The sequence below is a fragment of the Pecten maximus genome, unplaced genomic scaffold (assembly GCF_902652985.1).
Source record: "Pecten maximus unplaced genomic scaffold, xPecMax1.1, whole genome shotgun sequence".
In the NCBI taxonomy this organism is placed as follows: Eukaryota; Metazoa; Mollusca; class Bivalvia; order Pectinida; family Pectinidae; genus Pecten; species Pecten maximus.
This window is the reverse complement of record NW_022980969.1, coordinates 3,695-30,118: the sequence shown is the minus strand read 5'-3', so window position 1 is coordinate 30,118 and position 26,424 is coordinate 3,695. Positions and strand designations below refer to the sequence as shown.

The 26,424-nt window shown below is 37.5% G+C and overlaps 1 protein-coding gene across 1 annotated transcript; it reads left to right on the top strand.

Moving 5' to 3' along the window:
• Positions 1-14,559: 14,559 nt before the first annotated feature.
• Positions 14,560-24,027, top strand: LOC117319845 (chymotrypsin-1-like). Its single transcript, XM_033874567.1, is given in 8 exon segments — positions 14,560-14,743; positions 15,665-15,723; positions 19,143-19,309; positions 19,594-19,675; positions 22,281-22,318; positions 22,320-22,471; positions 23,302-23,435; positions 23,813-24,027. Coding segments are annotated over 8 exon segments (813 nt in total). The 5' UTR covers positions 14,560-14,703; the 3' UTR covers positions 23,954-24,027.
• Positions 24,028-26,424: the final 2,397 nt, after the last annotated feature.

The window sequence follows — 26,424 nt, the reverse complement described above, 5'->3', positions numbered from 1 at the left end:
CCCCTTTAACAAGAGCCACATATGGGCCTTAACGGTCACATGAATTTTGATATATTTGGCTGGTTTGATTCCTTTGACTTTGAATTTGAGGTGAAGGTGTTTACCAAAGCATGCTACAGTCTAAATATCAGGTTTCTAAGTGTGCTGGTCCTCCAGAAGACGATTAAAAGATTTGAGCATATATGAGCCCGGTGGGCTTGAATGAATGAAGGTGCTCATTTTGGGCCTATTGGGCCAATTGGTGTTGAGAAAATGACTTTTAGTATTTTAGCATAGGTGATCCACGTGATCTTCAATGAAGGACAAGGTCATCCATTTCAACTATCTTGATAGCTCTTCACCCTAGCATGCTAAAGGTGAAATGTCAGGTCTCTATAGGCCTCTTGCTAAGTGAAAAGAAGCCATTAAAATTGATAATATTTGACCCCGTGACCTTGAATAAAGGTCAAGATCATTTATTTGAACAATCCTGATAGCCTTCTACCCAAGCATACCATAGGTATTATTAGGTCTATATTAGTAATTAGGTAATACTAATATTAGGTCTCTATACCTCTTTGTTATCAAATAGAAGACAACTAAAACAAATAACAAACAAAAATTACACATTTTATGTTGGATTTATTTTTTGCTAACTGTTATGATTAATGTGGCAAATGATGGCCAATGACTTCAACCACGCTAGCTAATGAAGTTGGGGAGGAAACTGGGAGCAGAAAATTCCCCCACAAAATCATAGCAGATACTAACCAATACTATTTGATATCTTTTGAAATCAAATTTTAAGTCAAAGTTCAAAAAACATGTAGCAGCAATCTGTTGTGCAGGAGAAACTCAGCTACCTCATGGTCTGTGGTCGAAGTCTTGACGTTTCCTTAGTGAACCCTGCGAACATACAATGGAAAAAACCACAGCAGACCCAGATTTCCATCTTAATTGGGAGGGTGGGAGGGCATTTGTATCTCACACGCTAGCAATGGCTACCAAATATCAGGAACTGCCAAGGGCGATAACTCTAATTGCAAATATGGAAATAAACTACCAAACCAAGGGAAGTAACCGTACAGGACAAATCAAACTATATTGCTACCTAACAACAACTTACCAATAAAAGAAATTAACCAGCAGTCTTCATTATGATAAATTAAATTATATTCTAGGAATAATTTTTATTATCAAATAGAAGACAACTAAAACAAATAACAAACAAAAATTACACATTTTATGTTGGATTTATTTTTTGCTAACTGTTATGATTAATGTGGCAAATGATGGCCAATGACTTCAACCACGCTAGCTAATGAAGTTGGGGAGGAAACTGGGAGCAGAAAATTCCCCCACAAAATCATAGCAGATACTAACCAATACTATTTGATATCTTTTGAAATCAAATTTTAAGTCAAAGTTCAAAAAACATGTAGCAGCAATCTGTTGTGCAGGAGAAACTCAGCCAAATGGCAACACAAGCAGAATGTGAGTGCTTGCCACCGCCACAACAGAGTGCGAGAGAAAAGCCTGGTTTTTTAAATTTTGATGTTTTAAACAATCAGAAATTTGGTGTTAAAAGGCGACCAATTTTCAAAAACAAAATATTCAGCAGCAACTGAATAGCAAGTAATCAAAGAACACCACAAAATCGGTGCAACCGTGACGCAAAAATCAAATTCAAAAATATATTCAGCAAAAACTGAAAACGATGGTGGGGGGCCCAAGTGCCCGGCTGAAAAAATGTACGCCAATGTACAAAAATACTGCATTCCAATTGCAGTATATCAAGATTAAGGAGCCGACCCAAACAAGATTATGGGCGATTTGGCATCCTCCAAGACTTCAGCAAATACACCACACCAAAGTAAAAAGCAGTCACGTAAAAGCAAGACAATTAAATAAAGATCCAAAACAAATTTTAAGATACTATATCAAATGACCAGGCAATGCTCTCACACATCTTAAAAAGTTAAATGTTTGCTGAACAAAATAGCACGCAAAATTAGCACCATAACCATGGTCCCCTTTCCCCAAAACCAGGGGTCATACTAGTATTAGTGCCCAATAACGCCTGAAGACCCTGCTGTAACCTGTATAGGAAAATATCGTTTCCCAAGTTACTTAGATGAACCCCCATCCAGGAATAGACCTGTGTTCTCATCTGTAATCTCTGGGTATCCGATATACCCGCCCCCATTCCTAATTAGGTAAGAACTTATTTGACTGTTAATACGTACAGGTATCTTACGAACTGACTGATGTTGTAAACCCCCCCCCCCCCCCCCCCCCCCCTCCACTGTAAACGCGGTAAAATTGCTGACCACACAATTCTCGTGTTTGGGAACATAGTTTGTAAGGTTTCCAGATCTGACAGCATTTTATACCTCAATGATCCTGAATTCACTTGACCCACCTCATTGCCTCCACAATGGATGACTAAAATGGCTTCCCAATGGGGAGTAGAAGTTTTAATGACGGATAACACTGTTCCACCTTAAACCTCCTTTGGCATGCCATAAGATGGAGGCACCATAACGACCCAGGTCAAGGCGTGATCCTTCCTTGGAGGCCCATGCATGACAGAAAGCTTTTCTTATAATGGATGAACCAACTATCCAAATTCTTTTGTGGTACTCTGTGAAGACTTAAACTTACAATAAGTTACTGCAATTGAGCCAATTTTTAATGATGAACAGAAAGCTACCCTGCATAGGAAATTCTTTTCTTTGCTACATTGTTAGGAAAAACCTGGTATTCTGACTACAAATGAATTCAATTGATCTACAATAAGGATACAGTTGAAATTCGAATGTATTTTTTATATGCTCTTGACTCCCAACGACCCATTTCCTTAATTTTTTCATCAGAGAAACCCTTCAACGAAGCGACGGTAGCTGCCCCCACCCTAAAGGAGTGAGACTTGTAGTCACTTGAATGAATGCCAATTACATTCAAAGCCCTTTTAAAACTGCTGAAAAACTGATAGCGAGTCACCGGAACATTGTTACAGTGGAAGAAAAACACCCCAGGGGCATGGCCACGGGAGGCTATAAAATTCTTAACTAACCTAAATGGGCAAACAGTTTCCTTGTTCTCCTGTAGTGTTATGACAACCCCAGATCCACACTGATCTGTTTTTGAATGAGGAAGCTTTAGCTGAACCAGGCGCTCTATTGTAGAAACTGAGACATTATGCGCCAATAACGCATGACCATACTCCCCCTGCTTAGCTGCTACCAATTCCCCAACACGCAAAAATGCAAAAAATGCTACTGAAAAAAGGGGGGCGCGAACATATTTGCTTCATAAGGTGAAATACATACATAAGGTAGAATGTTGATAATCTTGGTGAGGAGCTCTGGAGTAATGGGTAGACGGGAATCGTATCTAGCATCTAATCTTGCCATACCAAGAAGCATTTATTTTTGATAATGAAAAATTGAGTCACATCAATAACTCCACTCATTTTACATTTGAAACCTATACCAGAAATATAAGCCCTTACAGTAGATGGAGCAATATCTTGTGACCACAAATACGCGATAAACTCCATTACACTCTTTTGGGTTGGTGGCCAAGAACAGCTTGAGAGTTTTACAAAACTGTTCGAAACAAACTATTCCAGTCTCATACACTTGTCTAGAGTTTGATGAAAAGGAAGCTCTCAGGAGATAGCATCAGCGATACAATTTAACTTCCCATCAATATGAACTGCCCTAAACTGAATATTGTACAACATACACCTCAGTATAAATGGGCGAATGAAACCCATGACTCTACACTATTTTGAAGTTTTCTTGTTCAAAATTGCTACTAGGCCTTCATTATCTGTATTCAAATGATTTTTTTTTTTTTTTTTTTTTTACAAGTTCAGAGCCCCAAATAGAAATTGCCATGACAATAGGAATAAGTTCTAGAAAGGCGATGTCCCAAATGATTGGTGAAGCTATCCAAGCTTCAGGCCAGGGAAAAAATGCCCATTTACCATAAAAGAAGGCCCCCCACCCCTTGTGCTGTCACCCCCTGCACTGTCAGTGAATAGCTGTAACTCTGAGTTGTTGACCCAATCTTTCTCAGGAAAACTACAATATCCATTAAAAAGCTCTAAAAAGGTAAGCCAAGTATGGATATCATCCCTCGATGCTTGGGAAACTCTTATAAAGTGATGTGGCCTGTTAACTCCTGACATTGCATTGTAGAAATGCCGCATAAATGCACGGGCAGCTGGAATTGCCCTTACACAAAAATTCAGAGACCCAGTCAAGGCCTGAAGTTGTTTTAGTGTGACTTTTTTCTTAACAGCAACCTCATTCAGTAACCCAACTAGCAACACCAGCTTATCACTGGGAATTTCAATTTGCATATTTATGGAATCTATTTCCAAACCTAAAAATGTTAAAATAGGGGTTGGTTAAACAGTTTTTTCTACGGCAATAGGAACCCCCAAATCAGTACAGATCCTGTCAAAAGTGTTCATGAGATAGAAGCATTCAGAAGTACCGTCCTTACCAGCAAAGAAAAAATCATCTAAATAGTGATCTAGATCTGAACAGTGATGTGAACTATCCAAATTTACCACCTCCCGAACAAACCATTCCAAGAGCCGTTGAAAATTTCTCAAATAATGAACAGGATATATTGCACAACCCATAGGTAAACATTTATCAACAAAAAAATGTTCCCAAAGTTTAAACCCCAACAAATCGAAGGCAGAAGGACTGATAGGTAATAAACGAAATGCAGACTTTATGTCCATTTTTCCCATCAAAGTGTTGGGTCCAAGACATTGAACTATATTAATTATGCGGTCAAAATTTGTATTTAAAGCACCCTACAAAGATTCTCATCAATGAACGTGTTAACACTGTTATCCTTCGGATATGAAAGATGGTGAATTAATCTCCATGACCCATCTTTCTTGGGTACCAAACCAAATCGGAGAAAGTTTCAATGTGGACAAAGGGAGATAACCGAAAGGCCCCGCTACTCTACCTGCATCTATCTCTTTCTGTATCTTCTTGTGAACCTCATTTTCATTACCCTTAACCGAAAGTAAAATCCGACAATTAGAATGTACACGTGGACCTAGATAATGTAATGAAAAACCAAAATGAAAACCAGACACTAGCTCAAGGATTGTTGCCTGACCTAGAAGAATAATTCATATTAGAATTATTTGTCTGTGCCCCCAGCTGATAACAGTTAATCTTCCTATGATTTCCTGAGCAATGTAGACAAATATGTTTGTAAAAACAAAAAGACCTGTTACACTTGCCATTATTAAAATCAAAACATTTCTTTATGCCCTGAACCATCCTGGGAGGTTTTGTTATGGCTGACAAAGTTGCGCCCCCAGAATGCATATAAAGGAGCCACAGCTCCTGGTCCACTGTATTCCAAGGAATAGCATGGTTTTGGGCCTTTTTTAAGCGGAACTGCTCATCATAACTCCTCCATCCAAGACTTCCAACCCTTTTTGCCCCTAACCTTACTGTATGCATGTACTTTAACATGCCAGATACCTCTCCTGGATGACTGATGTGTATATTGACATGAACACGATGAACGCATCAGTCCACATATCCAAGTCGACTATTGTAGGGGTTTTGTTTTTACTTTTTACAACAAATTCACCCCCAACCAAAGACAAGCGTTTCTCATCATCTATCCTAGAAGGCTTTGATAACATATGACCAAGGTCAATAAATTCCTTGCCCATGATTTTTTGCCTTATGGATTGTGAAATGTTACTGCCTTAATCATTATTGACACTGGTAACTTGATAATCTTTTGGGTCAAACTGACTAACACAGCTCGATATTGTAGACTGAGAGGGCTCAAGGGATGGATTTACAGTATTACATGCTACTGTACCTTCTGGCTGAGTGGCGGTAACTGGCTCTATTGCTGAATGAACTGCCTCAACCAGGCGAGGGGTAACTCTGGCAGATACTGCCTCCACGACCTCCTCCATCTGGGATGCTGAAAGAGGGCCTGCACTTGAATTGTGTCGCTCAGGCCCTGATGACTCAGCCTGTGACTGCGCTTGACCTGAACCCCCAGACTGCCTCCCTGTCCTAGTGTAGGGGCTGCTTGACTGCCTGGCTGAGCGCCTCTGGCCTCTTCCTCTCATACTTGATGATAAATTAATCTACAACTCAAAACCTTACATAAGAAAACAATTTCTTTTCACTTAAATAATTTTTTTCACTAAAAATCAACAAAATTAAGCAACTCGCCCTACATTTAAATATGAAACAAACACGAAAATTGAGACTATACATGTAATTTAAGAAAATTAATAATACATATAAACTTTAATAACGAACCACGTGCAAATATATGCGAGATATTTCCCTATAACATGCTACAATCCTTTGATCCAGATTGTAACCACAAAATTGATTATTTTTAATCCCTTTTAAAGGTTGTTACAATGGGGTAATTAATTTACAGAGGTAACTAGCATTTCCTGAGAAGGAACGATGCACTCACTGACTTAAAAACCTATATTGAACGTAATGGCGTGCCATGCCGGTGAGAGGAGGGGGGGGGGGGGGGGGGGGGTCCCACGTGTATAACCATTTAAAAATACTCTGAAACACGATACCGATTAAATTTTGAAAACAACAATACAAGATATGAAATGCTGAACAGTAGAGTGTAAGAAGGACACAATAAATCGCTGAATTGCGGCAAGAATAACATAGCCAAACTGTAGCCGCATGGCTACCGTGGTCTATTTTCAGGTACACTTATCGGTAAAACAATCTTTAAATATCTGAGTCCGATTATACCATCGGAGGGCAAAAGGCCCATACAAACCCTCAATCAATGACAATGATACAGCAGCGTTCAAGGTTGATTGATAATAATGGTTGGTAGCTGTCCCGAAGGAAATAAATCGGACATTTGTATCTCACACGCTAGCAATGGCTACCAAATATCAGGAACTGCCAAGGGCGATAACTCTAATTGCAAATATGGAAATAAACTACCAAACCAAGGGAAGTAACCGTACAGGACAAATCAAACTATATTGCTACCTAACAACAACTTACCAATAAAAGAAATTAACCAGCAGTCTTCATTATGATAAATTAAATTATATTCTAGGAATAATTTTTGTTATTTAGAAGAAGTCGAAAAGGTCAATTGTTTACGAACGAACGATGCATAACGGACGTCGACCGCGGAAAAAAAGCGATTAGAATAGGTCTCTTGAGACTTTGTCTCAGATGACCTAAAAATCTATCAAACCAAGCACCGCTGATAGCCTTGGAGAAATGCTCACATAATGCTTGCTGTTTGATACATTCTCCAAGCTAGCCACCGGAAAACAAACAGAAGAGCTGTTACAATGGAAGCTACTGTGATATTAGGTTTAACAGGACTTTAGGTTTTCATGACAGTAACCATGGGGATGTCAAAGCGTAGACATCTCTGATATCAGTGTAGGTTTGTTAATCATGGATAGATGCGAGTTTGAAATATGTACGCTGTTAAGCGAAAATAACTTAATGACACTGGGAATTTCTTATAACAATTTTTAAAACTTTTAATTCATTCCAAATATTAATGTAAACAATATAAATAGTTTTTATAAGATTTCTCCTTAAATCTTTTATTGCTATCCTTTACACAGCGCAATTTGATAACTAATCCGAAGGGTTCTGATGTTAATATCGCCTTTCAAGCTGCCTTGTGGCGATTTAACATCAGAACCCGACCCATACAAAAAACGAGCAATTTTTCCGACCCACCCTCAGGTCGGCGTTTGAACAATATTTCCCCTTATTCCCTTCAACCTGGCACATAAAATGTATACATCGATTAAAAGGTAAGATATTATTTTATTAGCTTACATACATATTTTACTCACTGGTCATCGTTCACTAAATATATCCGTCAACATTCTTTTCAAACCTGTTTTCAGCATAGTTTTGAAAATGGCCGCCATCGTCAGAACACAAGATCTCGCAAGATTTCAATGTAAACAGATCGGGCAAAAGTCCCTTGTGACGAGATTTGGGTCACGTGATTAGCTATGGTGGCAGCTTTGAAGTTCTCTGAAAACGAGATGGCAAAGTATGTGGACGGATATATTTAGTAAACAATGACCAGTGAGTAATATATGTATGTAAGCTAATAAAATTGTATCTTACCTTTTAATTGATGTATACCTTTTATGTGTCAGATTGAGGGGAAATGGAGTAAATGTTGTTCAAACGCCGACCTGAGGGTAGGTCGGAAAAATTGCTCATTTTCTATATGTAAGAAGTTCTGACGTATCTACGTAGTAAGATCGTCAGAAAATTCGGACTATTTGATAACATGAGGGGTTGGTTCTAATCATGACCGTTCATGCAAGCACTGTTTCCGAAACTTTTAGAAATATTATTTGGAGTGTGTAATGTTTAAAAGGTATATTTTTCATTTTAGTCTCTTTCAGTGAACATTTGCTTGCATTCACGTATATCTAACAATCATATCCGTTTGATTTCGGTCGATACTTGATTTTATTAACCTAAGAAAAAAAAATGTTAACTTCGGATTTCGTCCTGGGTCGATATTTTTTCTCGGGTTAATAAAATCATGTATCGACCTTATCAAAAGGCTATACTTTTATATAACAATGTATTCCATAGCAACCACGAAAACAACGAAAATTTATACAGAACGAACGTTTTATTTTAAACTGTATAAACACTTTCGTTCAGATTATTGAAACTTTGTAACATTTGACCTTCGATTGAGGTATCGGGCCCAGTAGGAGTAGGGGAGATTTAAAGCAACACACAAACGATTAGTCACAGGTAAAATTAAATGTTTAGATCCATATGAATATATATACTGAAGTGATTTTAATGTTTTCATTCATACAGCTAAGATAATATAATATATAATATAGATGATAATGGAGTACGAGGGAGCAAGAGGCTACTTCACAAGATTCCATGCTCGTTTACAATAATTAGAAGTGGGAGCGATATGCTCGTTTTCTGTTTAAACACATTTCAACAGGTGCAACATGTGGCAGAGCAGGGAATGCTGACACGCATACAAGGTAAAGATACAGTCTGTCATCGACGCCACAACCGAAGGTATGTTTTAGCTTTAAACTTTGTCTGGACAATTCCATTATGGAATTTGTATAACAAGTGAATTGAGAGAGAACTAGACAATATTGTCTTATTAGTTTTCTCGAGAGGTCTCTAGCAATTTAGTTTTGAATATTCTACAAAAATAATGCTAACGACAAACATTTAATCGATTTAAGCTAGGAAAGCTTGTTACAAGGCTAGTGATGTTGTAATGGTGTCGTTCGTAGTGTTTAACGTCCTGTCAACACACATTTAAGGGGGGGGGGGGGGGGTGTCACCACGCAATTTGTAATAACGACGCAATTTGTGTGTCACCACGCAATTTGTAATAACGACGCAATTTGTGATAAAAAAAAATCAAAGTTATTTTTACCAGGTCAATTGTCATTAGATGGAAAGATTATCTTCACTTGGTACATGTTTTAACCTAATTCTACTGGAAAAGTACTTATTTATTACTTATAATGACACTCGAAATTTTTATCACAAATTGCGTTGATGCACACACGCAATTTGAAATAACTTTTTCAAATGTCATTATAAGCAATAAATAAGTATTTTTCTAATAGAATTAGGTCGAAACATGTAACAAGTGAATATTATCTTTCCATCTGATGACAATTTATCCTGTAAAAATAACTTTGAAATTTGTATTACAAATTGCGTGGTGATTACACCCACCCCCACAAATACCACACAAATATAAATATTACCAACTAGACTCTGGTATGACTTGGCAACGGATGAGAGCCCAAAACCTTCTTCTCATTTGGGACTTCTCAACTAAAGTTTAAAAATGTGAGACAATATCAAGTCAGACATAAGGAAGAAAAAAGTTGTTCATCGAGAAGAGAAAAATAATGTCCCATCTTATTGTCGCCTCTTATTTATCATGCGATGGGGCTCAAGTCTTATGCTTTACCTATAGGGTCATGCATTTATGGGGAATGGGAGTCGATTCCATTCTCCTATGTACGGGACACGAAATCAATTCCAATGTAGATATCGAAGAACTCATACGAGTCTTCTCGATCCCCATCCTGCATGGCTGACATCATAGAATAAAACATCATTGTAGAAAACAATGGAAAGAGAACTTACATTTTAATGTACATATGTTAACGCCTCCTAATATGCAGCTGTTCTATCGAACCGAACTGACATCCATCCCGGTGTAACACTAGTGCATTCGTGCGTGTTTAATGTTGAATGTGACAGGTGTAATAATTAAAATGTTGCCTTTATCAATAATATGTATTCATTTGCAAAATGTAATTAAGTGAAAGCGACAGAGAAGGAGGATCTTGGAGATCACAAAAAAGTATCCCTTTACCCTCTGAACATAAATGATTTAATTTTAAGAAGACAGTTGTCAGGATTGAATAGAAACACAATGTCTCATATTAACCTTGGTTCGTGACAATTTAATTAAGACTGATTTTTTTCTCTCTACTTTTCAGTCCTTTCTCTGTATTGATAATTAAGTAATTATTTCATGTCATATTGACTAAAACGCCTAACATTTTGTCTAACTATTCCAACATTTAACATACACTATGCTAGAAAAACAGGGAAGCTACAAAAAGTTGAAACAGTTGTACATGCATGTAGTACCGAATGAGAAATGAAAAAGGGATTTGCAAAAGATGTAAGTGAATAGCAAATTGAAACAAAAAAATATTCATAGGTACAATTTATATGCACGCCAAATAATACTTCAAATTTCAAAATCCAAGATTGTCGTTTATCAGCTATTTTGTTCTTCCAATCAGTTCCAAAACATGTGCAGGGTCAACAATATACCTACATATGAAATTTGGTGTTTGGCTGCTGCTTCCATGCTAATATGAAAATATTGAAATTGAATATTGACACTGCCTTAACTTTGGCCTTTAGTTGAGCATTCGCCTCTGTGAGTAAGGCTTTTGATTCTGTCCCCTGGTCGGGACATATCTGCTTAGCGCTCAACACTTTAGGATTGGGGGGACTGCTCGGAACGTTGTCATTATAGTGTGACAGGGTTGGGAGTCCTGCTGGGTGTCTTCATCATCTATTTTGCACAAGGGACCAACATGACCATACCGCAGTATACCAAACACACTTACCACACGCATACAAACAATACCAGGTCAAACCGGTCGTAAAGCGTGACATCATCCTAAGGTGAAAGGGCAAACAAATGGTGATTAAGTTAATGTAATGAAATGAGGTTTACAATGAAACATGTGCAAAGAATACTGTCAAATCATACTGTAATATATTGACTACTAAAGTTTTCAATCTTAAATATTTGATCTCTAGGGACCACGAAAAGGATTGAACCCAAATTGCTTTTGCTGTACCGGAAGTGACCGTGTACTTCGGCGTGTTTGTCATTGACGTTCTTGGACCAGAACGATCTGAATACATCAGGACGATATGAAGATACTCGTAGTTATATGTTCATTTGCCCTCGTGGGTAAGTAGAACTTAATTCCAATTTTTGAGATTTCGAAAGTGTATCCATATTTCGTTACAGCGATATACCCACATATATCAAAGAAATAAAAATTCAGTTCTTCCAATTAACAGTTTTGTACCCTTCGTAAAGATAAATTGAAACAATTTTTTTTACTAACTATATTTTCAGAAGTGTTACCCTCCTAAGGCGGTAACGTCACGACCCTGCTAGGGCCACATGTCACGTGATGTCTGTTTGGTTCTGAATATTGTTTAACAACCTATCTAGTGCTAATTGTCTGATGTATGCTACCAACAGGATATCAACCTAGAAAAACACATTACAGTTCTATACCATAAAACTGATGATTATTCATTCGCATCATGAAACTGATTTCGGACATGTTGCATGGCGCCCCGCCAATTGAAAGGAGGTGGTACATAGGAGGGCTAAATCGGCCCACGGCGATTTTTTTCCCGGAAACATATTTTTGTCAAAAGCATAATATCCCCGATTATGTGGGAGGAATTAATTTCCATTCCTCAATGTATATATTCTTTTTTTGGTGATTTCATTATTTCCCCATCTAACTGCATAAGAAGCTAATGTTTTGACCACTAATTATTATAGAACACATTTTTATTTCCTATTTGTGAAACAAATTCACCCCATTTGTTTAAGGTTTAATTTTGTATATGAATCATCACGCTCCGTGACACTAAAATTAAATTTCAGCCTAATTTGATGTCTTCTTTGTGAAAATCATTGTTTTTAACTTTTCATTTAAAGTCTAATACCACAAAGTTATTAATGGAGTACTATCAAAATTTCCGGTTAGAAATAATCTATGGATATTCATAAACATTTAATGAAACAAATTTATTTGGTGAATTACTGGATATGCCAAGATTTTATTATGTTAAATGCATACACCCCCAATTTTGGACAACATATCAAAGTACCGAGAGTACTGAAATATAGAGGCAAATGCTAAAAATCCAACAAAAATAACAATGCAACCAGACTTTACTGCTTGTGTCAGACAGGGTGCTCCTTTTTAACCCTTGGGTTTTTAATACAATTTACTTCATGACCTTTCTTTGTAAGCAAAAATCTTTTGTTATCCAGTAATTTTTGATGATTTTTTTTGGTTCTGTATCAAGATTAATATGCAAACATGTTTTTAAAAGCAAAATTTGATAGTACTCCAACGATTATTACATTTTATCTACTTAACAAATAAAAGAAAATTTCAAGAAGGTAATTTTTTTACTGATAATTTGGTTAAAAAAGCTGTAATTACACTTTCTATTATACAAATTCATACTAAACACACATGTTTTTATAAAATATAACATCACATGAGACTATCAATGCAATATGAAATTTATCAAGTACATTTGTACGAGAAATATACTGAATTTAAAAGGGAGGGTACACATTTTTTACAGAAATCATGTTAGGTGGCGCTGCGTATACAGGATAACAACACCACACGTTACCAAGCTACATCGGGTATCGATGAGCGGTTCATACATTTGATATTTGTAATGGGATTTCGATGACGTGAAATTTTCGTTTGTACTTGTCATCGAGAAGAGAAAAATAATGTCCCATCTTATTGTCGCCTCTTATTTATCATGCGATGGGGCTCAAGTCTTATGCTTTACCTATAGGGTCATGCATTTATGGGGAATGGGAGTCGATTCCATTCTCCTATGTACGGGACACGAAATCAATTCCAATGTAGATATCGAAGAACTCATACGAGTCTTCTCGATCCCCATCCTGCATGGCTGACATCATAGAATAAAACATCATTGTAGAAAACAATGGAAAGAGAACTTACATTTTAATGTACATATGTTAACGCCTCCTAATATGCAGCTGTTCTATCGAACCGAACTGACATCCATCCCGGTGTAACACTAGTGCATTCGTGCGTGTTTAATGTTGAATGTGACAGGTGTAATAATTAAAATGTTGCCTTTATCAATAATATGTATTCATTTGCAAAATGTAATTAAGTGAAAGCGACACAGAAGGAGGATCTTGGAGATCACAAAAAAGTATCACTTTACCCTCTGAACATAAATGATTTAATTTTAAGAAGACAGTTGTCAGGATTGAATAGAAACACAATGTCTCATATTAACCTTGGTTCGTGACAATTTAATTAAGACTGATTTTTTTCTCTCTACTTTTCAGTCCTTTCTCTGTATTGATAATTAAGTAATTATTTCATGTCATATTGACTAAAACGCCTAACATTTTGTCTAACTATTCCAACATTTAACATACACAATGCTAGAAAAACAAGGAAGCTACAAAAAGTTGAAACACTTCTACATACATGTAGTACCGAATGAGAAATAAAAAAGGGATTTGCAAAAGATGTAAGTGAATAGCAAATTGAAACAAAAAAATATTCATAGGTACAATTTATATGCACGCCAAATAATACTTCAAATTTCAAAATCCAAGATTGTCGTTTATCAGCTATTTTGTTCTTCCAATCAGTTCCAAAACATGTGCAGGGTCAACAATATACCTACATGTGAAATTTGGTGTTTGGCTGCTGCTTCCATGCTAATATGAAAATATTGAAATTGAATATTGACACTGCCTTAACTTTGGCCTTTAGTTGAGCATTCGCCTCTGTGAATAAGGCTTTTGATTCTGTCCCCTGGTCGGGACATATCTGCTTAGCGCTCAACACTTTAGGATTGGGCGACTGCTCGGAACGTTGCCATTATAGTGTGACAGGGTTGGGAGTCCTGCTAGGTGTCTTCATCATCTATTTTGCGATATCACAAGGGACCAACATGACCATACCGCAGTATACCAAACACACTTACCACACGCATACAAACAATACCAGGTCAAACCGGTCGTAAAGCGTGACATCATCCTAAGGTGAAAGGGCAAACAAATGGTGATTAAGTTAATGTAATGAAATGAGGTTTACAATGAAACATGTGCAAAGAATACTGTCAAATCATACTGTAATATATTGACTACTAAAGTTTTCAATCTTAAATATTTGATCTCTAGGGACCACGAAAAGGATTGAACCCAAATTGCTTTTGCTGTACCGGAAGTGACCGTGTACTTCGGCGTGTTTGTCATTGACGTTCTTGGACCAGAACGATCTGAATACATCAGGACGATATGAAGATACTCGTAGTTATATGTTCATTTGCCCTCGTGGGTAAGTAGAACTTAATTCCAATTTTTGAGATTTCGAAAGTGTATCCATATTTCGTTACAGCGATATGCCCACATATATCAAAGAAATAAAAATTCAGTTCTTCCAATTAACAGTTTTGTACCCTCCGTAAAGATAAATTGAAACAAATTTTTTTTACTAACTATATTTTCAGAAGTGTTACCCTCCTAAGGCGGTAACGTCACGACCCTGCTAGGGCCACATGTCACGTGATGTCTGTTTGGTTCTGAATATTGTTTAACAACCTATCTAGTGCTAATTGTCTGATGTATGCTACCAACAGGATACCAACCTAGAAAAACACATTACAGTTCTATACCATAAAACTGATGATTATTCATTCGCATCATGAAACTGATTTCGGACATGTTGCACTGTCGTATTGGCGCCCCGCCAATTGAAATTTAAGAGCGGCAATGCGCCGTGCGAAGAGGGTCAATACGCCATACAACTTACGTACATTGAAAATGCGACAGGGCGAATTTTTATGTCGCCTATTTTTGTCGCATGGCGCACTGTCGCTCTTCACATGGCGTATTGCCGCCCTTCGCAAGACGGGGACGCCGATGCAACAATACGACAAGGCTGAAATCAGCCATCATAGATTATATCGACATTCAAGACGGCAGGCACGTACGCCATCTTGATTTTGGTAACGCTTCATCTAATTAAAAAGAAATGGATATGGAGACAATACGCCTGTCTCGGATAAGTAAAAATTGGCCATCAAGTAGTCTTGTGAAATTCGAACCCCTAAACATGACTACAACTATTAAACTTGAGTTACCTGAATAACATCACACGTTACCAAGCTACATCTGGTATCGATGAGCGGTTCATACACTTGATATTTGTAATGGGATTTCGATGACATGAAATTTTCGTTTGTACTTTATTTTGCAGTCTGTGAGACCTATCAGAAATACGACTTGCCCAATTATCAAATGAGTAGGAAACGGACGGTAAGATTTATTTAAATTCATCTTACCTGAATCGCCAGAATAACTGGTAGTCATTGTGTTTCGTCTGTCGCCGTCCGTGGCTAGCAATTTTGTTAATTTTCAACTCCTGAATAAGTCCTCACTAAACTCAGTCTTAATGGCCCATTTAGCTGGCCAGACATTTGAAATTGTTATTATGGCGATGCTGCCATACAGGGAGCTGAATCACGGCATCGAAAGGGATGATATTTCAAACGATTTAATAACAAAACATATTCCCCAGTCGAAAATTGCAACAGTTAAATAGTATTAAGATCGATACCACGGTTGATAACGATTAACATTTATAAAAATAAGTTTCTTTTGGACTTTTGGCTCTAGTAATGGTTATTGGTGCTTACCCTCCTATCAACGCATTCATGAATGTCTTTCAATGAACACTACAAACTTAAATGCGAATTCGTTGTACGTCTGATAAGGGAACACCGCCTCAGGAGATGCCAGCTAAAGAAAATAACGTCTGCTTACACTTTGTATAAATGTTCTGACGTTCTTTATAATCCAATATTGTATTGGAGTATGAGGCTATAGAACCTTCATGCTCTTTAGTCAATTGACCTCACTTACGAATCCTGGAAGGATGTATACTACATTTGTTTGGCTCTATTCGAATTAACTGCGAATCTATATCAAAAGGTGCTAATAGGCATTTCTAATTTGGAGGTAGACCTAGCAAAGAGTGTGGGGACGGACACCGAGACCAGTAAAAGAAGGGGTTATCTCAAAAGCACTTTTCGTCTATGCACGTGATCACCTCCATGTTTGATACCTGTATTTGTGCGACAGATAGGTCTTTCGATAGTATGTTATCTGTGATATATACCTGTAGTTCTGCCCGAATGTATGCGTACTTTACACAATACTATGTTAATAAAACATTTTTTTGAGATGACCCCTGTATTGGACGTCTCCGTCTCCGTGCTCTGCACTAGGTCTACCTCAAAATGAGAAATGTCTATTAATAGCATGATGGGCCGGTCCTGCCCTATCCACTCTTTTAGCATTGACAATTGGTAACATTATAGGGGCATTTTTGTAGAAAATAAATTAATTGTTTAAGCTTTTACTGTTCAAAATAAATCTGTCATTATTTATTTGATCAATATGTCTTAATTAAAAAAAAATCTTGTTAAAATGACATTGAAAGTAATCATAGAAAATTGCAAAATCTTATTTGATAGTGTTTGAAAACAATGATATCATATGTAAAATATAATAAAAGCACAATCAATAAAACATCAATAAATAAAAAAATAAATGAAATGATATTTAATTATTATTGTTAGATGTTTTAAAAATCATGAAATAGACCAGATATTGATTACTGAGACAAACTAGAGGATACGTTAAGTGGAACTACTGATAACTCACCGGATGCTTTTCTTACATACGGGTCTTTTGCACTTCTCATCCAGTAACAGTTTCGCATTTCTTTTGACCCGTTTTGAGGTTTTAATCTCCTTTGAACACGTTAGGCTCTTTGGATTGCTTGAAGACAACTATATGGCGCAATTTAAATCAATTTAGCTCTACCGTATCTGATTCTCAATTCGTATGGTTAAGGAAAAGTTTAATTGCATATATCATGGCAAACATTTCCTTTCCGATATTCCGTAAAAAAGTTACCAGTCGAAAATTTATTAAGTAAGCACACATTGATATCAGTTTTACTTAACACCTGTTTTCAGTAGCAATATCCATCTATATTTTTTACTGACAGCTAGAACCTATTTATTTATCAGTTTATTTTCAGATGTAAAATCTCACAATAGATTATTGCAGAACTTGGATGGGTAACTTTGTCAGTAAGACGAAATAAAGATAAACATATATATATAACAAAATAATATATTGACTGTCACCTCAGTACTTATAAGATGTGCTAAATAATTACATTAACAATTAAAACAATAACTCCTCTTTTCCTTAGACAAAACAACGACTATTTAATCCACCTATAGGCAGAACAGAAACACTAATTATTCCAACAGTGTCTTCCGACAACTATCACTACAGATAATGCCCTCTTTAACTCCCTAGATCTTGATGCTTTAAACACCGACTGATCAAAACAATCACAGCTGAAAATAAGTAAACTTAATTTAATTTAATTAAAATAAGGGCAAATATTTCGTGAATGCTCAATGTATAATGATATTAGACTTTCTCAGTTTACTTTACGAACATTTTTCTTCAAGATTAGGTGCCACGATAGTTCAGTCGGTTAGAGTACCGGTCACGTATCTTCATCTGAATATCTGAGGTGCGTATGTCGACGCTCCCTACCCGTGTCGGTTTGTGTTTGTCGGTAAGCTGAGAAACAGACCGGTTGTGTCCTTGGGAAACACACTTTATCCTAAATGCTCTGGATGGCATGCAACGGGTATCCCGTATGTTATTCAGGGAGGATGTCACCAACTACTAAAGGAGACCCCGCGTGAAAATGACACTAGCTCTTCATGGGGCGATAAACCCAGTAAAGAAACAAACAATCAATTCTTGAGGGTTGTATTTACTGTGACAGAGATACAAACAGAAAATTATTTAATGATACATAGTAATGCATCTTATCAATATGATACATACGCTAGGAGTAAATGGGTTAGGGTTTACCAAAGACTTTATTCTTATAAGGACATAGACGTTTTAGTTGAGCATGTTTGTTTGTTTGATGTTTTTTACAGTATATATTATCTTGATTAAATTTGATAAATTAGTTAATTGCTTTCAATTAGATTCACAATTGCTTAACAGTATTGATCGCTATGACCTATGTATTGTATGAAGCAGTGGACGTTTGGCCAAAATTGCCATTAACAGTACAATATGTTACTTAATGTAAAATGACCTTAATAATTCTATATGAGCTACGTGTGTATTTTTGTAATTCCAATTTACTGTTGTATTTATCCATGTAATATCTATATTACATTCACGTTAGCTGATGTGAGGAAGACTTTTGGGTCCTGTCTCCCAGTCGGGACGTTTCAGAATCTTAAACTTTAGGCGTTATACTCCTGCTAAATGCTCAGTATACGTATTAAGAGTTTTTGTCAGTGTAATCTGACCGGATGGACTGTTCTGCTGTTCTTCAGTATGCTTCGGCGAAATATCATTATTATTAAGACGGCATCAGTCCTGCTCTATATCAAGGAGAAAACACCCACCCACTCACTCACTCACGTTCAACAATACAAATCAGAGTCAGTAGTATGTAAGTGTTTGTATCCTTGTGATAGCGTAGAACTGACATTATAGTGCTGCCACACTGAAATATACTGCCGAAGACAGACAGCAAGATACATTGCACCAGTAATTAATGGACCAGTCGAAATGAAGAAGGTTGTAAAATTATGTTTATCTTTGTACAATCCCTCCAGTCGATGGTGAGAACAAAGGTTCCTAGGATCATCAATGGAGAAGATGCGGACATACAAAACTACCCCTGGCAGGCGTCGCTCCAGATCCTCACAAGTCACACATGTGGTGCAGTCGTCGTGTCGCGGAGAGCGGCTATAACTGCCGCGCATTGTATCAAGAACGAATAGTATGTATGACTGACAAGTAATACCATTGCGAAAAACACGTTAACGTACTTCAACGATATCAAACAAACAAAAAAGCTATTTCGTCACGTTTTAAAATCAAAAGCGTAAGATAGATTTTACATAGTTCTTTTTTATAGACCGACAGCTTGTAGGCATACTATGATTTTGTTCAGGTTAGCGGTTTCAAATAAGAAATTTAAATTTTCATGCAGCAAGCCATATCAACGAGCAATATAGGGTACATCTGTATATTATTTTTATTTTATTTTTTAATTTTATTTAGTAAAAGATTTTATAAACTCCAAGTTGGATCAAGTCGTCTTTCCGGGAGGGGAACTGTTGTCGATGTTGCTGATGTTATAGTAGTAAGTATTGATTTCATGCTCCAAATCTCGAATATAACGATAGAAATCGTGTAAATGTATTATAGAGCTGTATTCCACTAATGTAATCAACTAATCACACCGTTCAGTGGACTCTGCCTTAACCGGATTCCATTCGGACTTTTATATCATTTGGTCGATCGGTTTGTAGAGAGTTTCGGATTGTAAAGAACTGGATTAGACAGAGATCTGGATTGGACTGAGACTACTGTAAAACATATACAATTGTTGTTTTGTTTCATTTATAGTAACAAACCTTTGGTTGTTTGTGGTAACACAAGATCTTAATAGCCAAGGTCATGTGAAGATGAATTAGTCTAAATATTGAAAGCAATATTTAGTCCACCATAATCCCATGTTGGCTTTTTCAAGACGCATGTCTTTAGTTCTCAGTAACTACTGAAATGACATGATTGCTATTTGATGGACAGTTCAGTATGGCAGGCAGTCGGCAGCGGTTTTCTTTTCTGTTTTGTTTAACCGATATTGCTGAAGAACAAGTGATATATACTTGATGGATGAGTTGAGAACCACTGAAAGCATCCCCTTGAAATTTCAGGAAATTGTGGGTTCTAATATTTGTGTCTGCCACATTTTCAACTGCGTTTAGTTTTATTCAAGTTGACCATCGCCATACAGTTTGATGTTTGACATTTGTAGCGTTATTGCTCAGAAATATTGAAATTTAGTGATACATGTATGTCTAGTACGAGTCTGATCAAACATTTTAGTTGATGACCAGCGATCATTTTGAGTGTTGATATACCTTACACATTGCTGTTCTGTACAATGGATTGAGTAACATTTCTCTCCCATTAGAAACCAATGGATAAAACTACATAACATCAGAATTTTTCAGGCGTGGCTTCATTCGTAGACACCGTCCTAAACTGGCATACATGTACATGATTGATTAGAACGTCTACTATCTTTCTAATGTTATGATCTTTCCATTGAATTAGAATTTTTGTTTTATTTCAATACTTGAATCCTCAGCAATTAATGGTACAAGACTCTTCATTATGTAACCGTTTAGTTCTTGGGTCCTATCAGGACGAGTGTCTTCTCGGGTTCTACAGGACGGGTGTCTATTGGGATCCTATCAGGACCGGTGTCTTCTCGGGTTCTATCAGGATGGTTGTCTTCTCTGGTCCTATCAGGACGCGTGCCTTCTCGGGGTCCTATCAGGACGGGCGTCTTCTCGGGTCCTATCAGGACGGGCGTCTTCTCGGGTCCTATCAGGACGCGTGTCTTTTGGGATCCTATCAGAACGAGCGTCTTCTGGGATCCTATCAAGACGGGTGTCTTATCGGGTCTTATCAGGACGTGTGTCTTCTCGGGTCCTATCAGGACGGGTGTCTTCTCGGGTCCTATGAGGACGGGCGTCTTTTCGGGTCCTATCAAGACGGGTGCCTTCTCGGGGTCCTATCAGGACGGACGTCTTCTCCGGTTATATCAGGATGGTTGTCTTCTCGGGTTCTACAGGACGGGTGTCTTCTCGGGTCCTTTCAGGACGGGTGCCTTCTCGGGTCCTATCAGGACGGGAGTCTTCTCGGGTCTTATCAAGACGGGTGTCTTCTCGGGGTCCTATCAGGACGGATGTCTTCTCGGGTCCTATCAGGACGGGCGTCCTCTCGGGTCCTGTCAGGACGGGCGTCTTCTCGGGTCCTGTCAAGACGGGTGTCTTCTCGGGGTCCTATCAGGACGGGCGTCTTCTCGGGTCCTATCAGGACAGGCGTCTTTTCGGGTCCTGTCAAGACGGACGTCTTCTCCGGTTATATCAGGATGGTTGTCTTCTCGGGTCCTATCAGGACGGGTGTCTTCTCAGGGTCATATCAGGACAGGCGACTTCTTGTATCCTATGAGGACGGGCGTCTTCTCGTGTCCTATCAGGACGGGTGTCTTCTCGGGGTCATATCAAGATGGGTGTCTTTTCGGGTCCTATCAAGACGGGTGTCTTCTCAGGGTCATATCAGAATGGCTGTCTTCTTGGTGTCCTATCAGGGCGGGTGTCTTCTCGGAGTCCTATCAGGACGGGCGTCTTCTCGGGGTCCTTTCAGGACTAGTGTCTTCCCGGATCTAATCGGGACGGGTGTCTTCTCGGGGTCTTATCAGGACGGGTGTCTTCTCGGGGTCCTATCGGGACGGTTGTCTTCTCGGGGTCTTATCAGGACGGGGTAAAGGGAGCATCAAGAGAAGTGCACACAGAAAGTCTGGAGAGATATCTGCAATGTCTAGATCACGCTGGAGAAAACTGCATATTTTACATGGACCCTCCTCCTGCAGGCATGTTCTGCTCCTGTTCATGTAACATGTTACTGTTAACAGGAATTGTTAACATGTAAGCAGTATTTTCTATTTTTCATTCAATGTTATTGCTTTGTTTTGTTTGAATTGAGGACATTGCAATGAAATTACACTTTAAAAATAATCCAAATTCGTCATTGGAAAAACAATTATCCATGAATTTGTAAATGAGACGTTCAACTGCAGACACAAGCGACACTCTCTTTTACTAAAATACCTTGTTCGTGATAAAAAAAAAACATTTGCTTGTTTATTTATTAATCATTATTATTATTTCCAGCATCCTAGCTACAAAAAAAGGCATCCATGCTTATGATATAGCTATCCTGAAGTTTAAACAGAATATAGCAGGGACATCAGCAAAGCTGGCTAAACCTGCTTTAATTCCGAGAGACGACTCTGACTTCAGTGGCAAATCATGTGACATTACCGGATGGGGTAAGATCGCAAGACGTGGAAGTGATGGGAATAGTAAGTTCAGCTGTATGATTGATACATCAGGTGTTATTTTCTCTTCTGTACTCTGCATCCCTTGAATAAGTCATGTAAAGGCAAACACTAGCATTTTATTGGTGTCAGGAGAAATTGCAAAATTCAAAGCTAGTCGATTCGTTTGATGTACATCAAATGATCAAAGTAGTGTTTTCTTTCCCTTGGACTAACGCGAACAGGCTTGCTGCATCTCACTACATGTCGCAGGAGGCGAATAATTATGATCCCAGTATATAAAAGTTCCCTTCTTAACTCATACTTGATAGGTATTTAACATACAATAGTTGTTCTACCAAGTCGGTACCCGTCTTCCGTTTTTCTTTGGTTTGATTTTAACCACATGTACGTGTATATTGTGTAACGTTTATGTACTTCAAACATTGGAACATATTCAAGATGATGAATCACATTAAACAAGCCAACACCACCGATAACGGCGATTACGTTTAAGCTGTATCCGTCCAACCATTCTCACTTTATTTTTTGCTAGACTCGGTCTAATTAAATACGTGTGACTTGACCGTCATACATGGGTGACGTAGTACAGTATAAATCAAAAGCAGATCACTTTTTTACCTCTGACCTATATCAAAAAAATATTATCCGGATGCCATGTTAAATGGCTGTATTTGTGCGACCTATTTTCTTTAAATTATTCCTTTCATAACGTGTTGCTGTTGTGAGGGCACTTAACCATGCAAATCTGAAAGTAGTACTCCATCTGTAATATTTTTTCTTCAAAGAATTGTTCGCTTTATAGCTTTATATACAAGTAATATCTTTATCAATAAATAACATGTTCTTTGCAGGGTTATTATTGTCAAAAGATAAACTGCAGAGGGCTTCAACTGTTGTAATATCTCAGAAAAAATGCAAAACGTATCGATATCCGATCAAGAAAGAGCATGTCTGTGTATATACAGGGCACAATGGCGCCTGCAATGTAAGTAAATCCCAAAGATCACATTGATAATATCAATCATGTTACATTTCATGTGAAATTTCATGAAACTGGTCATGGAGTTTTAATTTATATTCGTCTATAATAGAGGGAAAAAAATATCATGAATAGAAAACTCATTTCAGATCCTTTATATACCCATGTATATGTATCCATGCCAAGGACCTAAGATGTATTGCAAGATGTAACCTCCATTGAATGAAGTTCCAGAAGGTTAACATATGTATTGCTACTTATAAAACTCTGTAATTTTATTATCTTCATAACGTCTCATCAACATAGAAGATCATTAAAGTCAATACTTTTTTGGTAGATATATTTCAAACGAAATAACATCAATGTTCGTTATGTTTTCTAAGGGTGACAGTGGTGGAGCTCTAACCTGTAAAAACGTACTCGTTGGTATTACATCATTTGGTAAAAAGGACTGTCCTGTCACCTTTCCAAGTGTATATACCCGGATCAGCGAGTACAGAGATTGGATTAAAACAAACATTTAGTAGGCAATTAAACACGCCGTAATCTAAAACCTTGTGAAGTTGCTGTGCTTGAATTAAAATAATGGTACACTGTGTATATATTGTTTTTATTACTTAGATAGTGTCTACTAATGGCTATTGAAGAGACAAAAATAGAAGTTTATTTCTGTGATGTTGGTAGATTCCTCCTTGACACCCGTCTTTGTACCACTTAACCTGTTATGAGATCACAGGGCAATTCCTCTTCCATTCTGCAAGCCATCAACTTTTAATCGGTAATTCGATCAACATGCTCTGGAAAGCTGCCAGTCATATTTCTAGGGTTTTTACAATTCCTCCCTAAATTTAACAGTCGTCAATAGAGAATACACTATTAGGATAAATCACAGTTAATAACTCTTCCAATCATGTAGTGATCGAGGCACGACAGGCATATTCTTTATAAAAAGAAACATAAGAAATAAGACAGAAAAGAAAGAATGACAGTAAGAAAATGTCAGTTTCCAATTATCGACGTGTATAAGAGTAAACTTCACCCCCTCATTAGCGGTGGACGAATTATTTGGGTTAACGGAAGTCATAATTTTAGAAGACATACAATAACACCTTAAAACCCTTCCATCTATGACGTATTTTTATTTCTAGCATGAATTTTATTGACACTGAAGTCAATTTGACCGGAGCTGGATATATATAATTCAAACATTTATTTGTATATGACGAAAGCTTTCTCTGCAAAATCATTCTATTGACATTAGTTGACAAGAAGTCAAAAGACTAAATTATCAGGGCACACGACGACGGACAAAAAGGCCTTAAATTATAACATGTTAGTTAATAGATAGACAAAAGTGTAATTAGTACAATCATTAATCCGAAATATTGCATAAATCCTAAACGCGAAGCCTGTCTTGGATATTCACAAATAATTTGTATATGGTTTTCAGTCATGTGTTTGTCGCATTGATGACAAAGGGCTGTTCCTCATCCGTATGTGTGTGGTAAGTGTTTCCTGTACTAGGCCGGAACAGGATACCACCCAGTAAGTAGAGGGTGTTTTCTTCATAACCGTAAAAGGTAATACCATCACGCGAATGAATCTGTAATTATAGTTCAAACCGATAAAGCCACACTAAGATATACAGAACATAGATTTGGACGGATGACTTTGGAAAATGAATCTCTTCATTAAAAGCACCGGCCATCTAACTTCTTGTCAAATTTAGCCTAGAATGAGAAACAGTGCCATGGCAACGGAACCACTTGCTATTTCAACAAGCATCGAACACATATATATTTCCCAATGGGATCATATTGTCGATCATCACATGACCCATGGTCGCCATCAAGCTTCTCTCCTGAAATTCGCTGTTGTTAGTTCTTTTTCCCCGTCAGGAGTCCAAATCTGTCACAGAAATCGTGATAATAGAGATTTTTTCTGTCAGCAGTCCAAATCTGTCAAAGACATCGTGATAATGGAAATAAGTCCTTGAATATCTAATCTATTGGGACATGTAAAACCTACTTGCATTTCGTTGTGCATATACCGATCAAAGGCCATCACGATTTACATGGACGTCATTTCGGCTTGTACATAAACATTCTTGAATAACAATTGTATGCTTAATGTTGCATTGTTGTATCATTTTATTACAATAGAAAAGATACGACGTTTTCAGGTTGTAAGAAACACACCTGTTGTCCCCACATTGTCAGCTAATGAAAAATACGTCAAATACAACTACAATGTAACATCAAATACAATGTTGAATTGTTGAATCATTTTACTACAATAGAAAAGATATGATGTTTTCAGGACTGTCCTGTATGTAGGTTGTAAGAAACACACCTGTTGTCCCCACATTGTCAGCTAATGAGAAAAACGTCTTCGACTGTTGTCCACTGCATTTGCCTATAAATACCATACAGTTCTCCTCATTATTAGGGGGATTCGATTCATTGCCCTCTGTTTGGAGACAGGAAAGTGGGGGAAAATATCTACTAATACCATCGCAACATTTGAGATCTATATATTCCCGTGTATTTCAAAATGTGATCAGTTTGGGAGTTATGTATGCAAGCCAAGTTCTCGTTTATTTATAGAGCAAGGTTGATCACGTAATTAGCCAAATTATATCAGAAACATTGTATATAATTGAAAAAGTTATCTAATATACGTATTGATATATCTTATATACTTTATAAGCTATCCTGTACACTTCATGACCTATGTAATTTGGTTAGGTACAAATCAACATTGCTCCATGAATAAATTACAATTTAGCTTGCCGTAGTTATTCTACCGTCTCCATATATGGCATTACAGTGTGTTTGCACTGGAAAGCCGCCATTAGGTTTCCCAATCACCATAGGTTTTAGCAGCTATTGTCACCGCTTTTGAGAGATGAGCACGCAACGCGCTTTTTAACCCCCCCCCCCCCCCCCCCCAACACCCCCAACACCCCCCCAACACCCCCTCCCCAGTAGGTTGA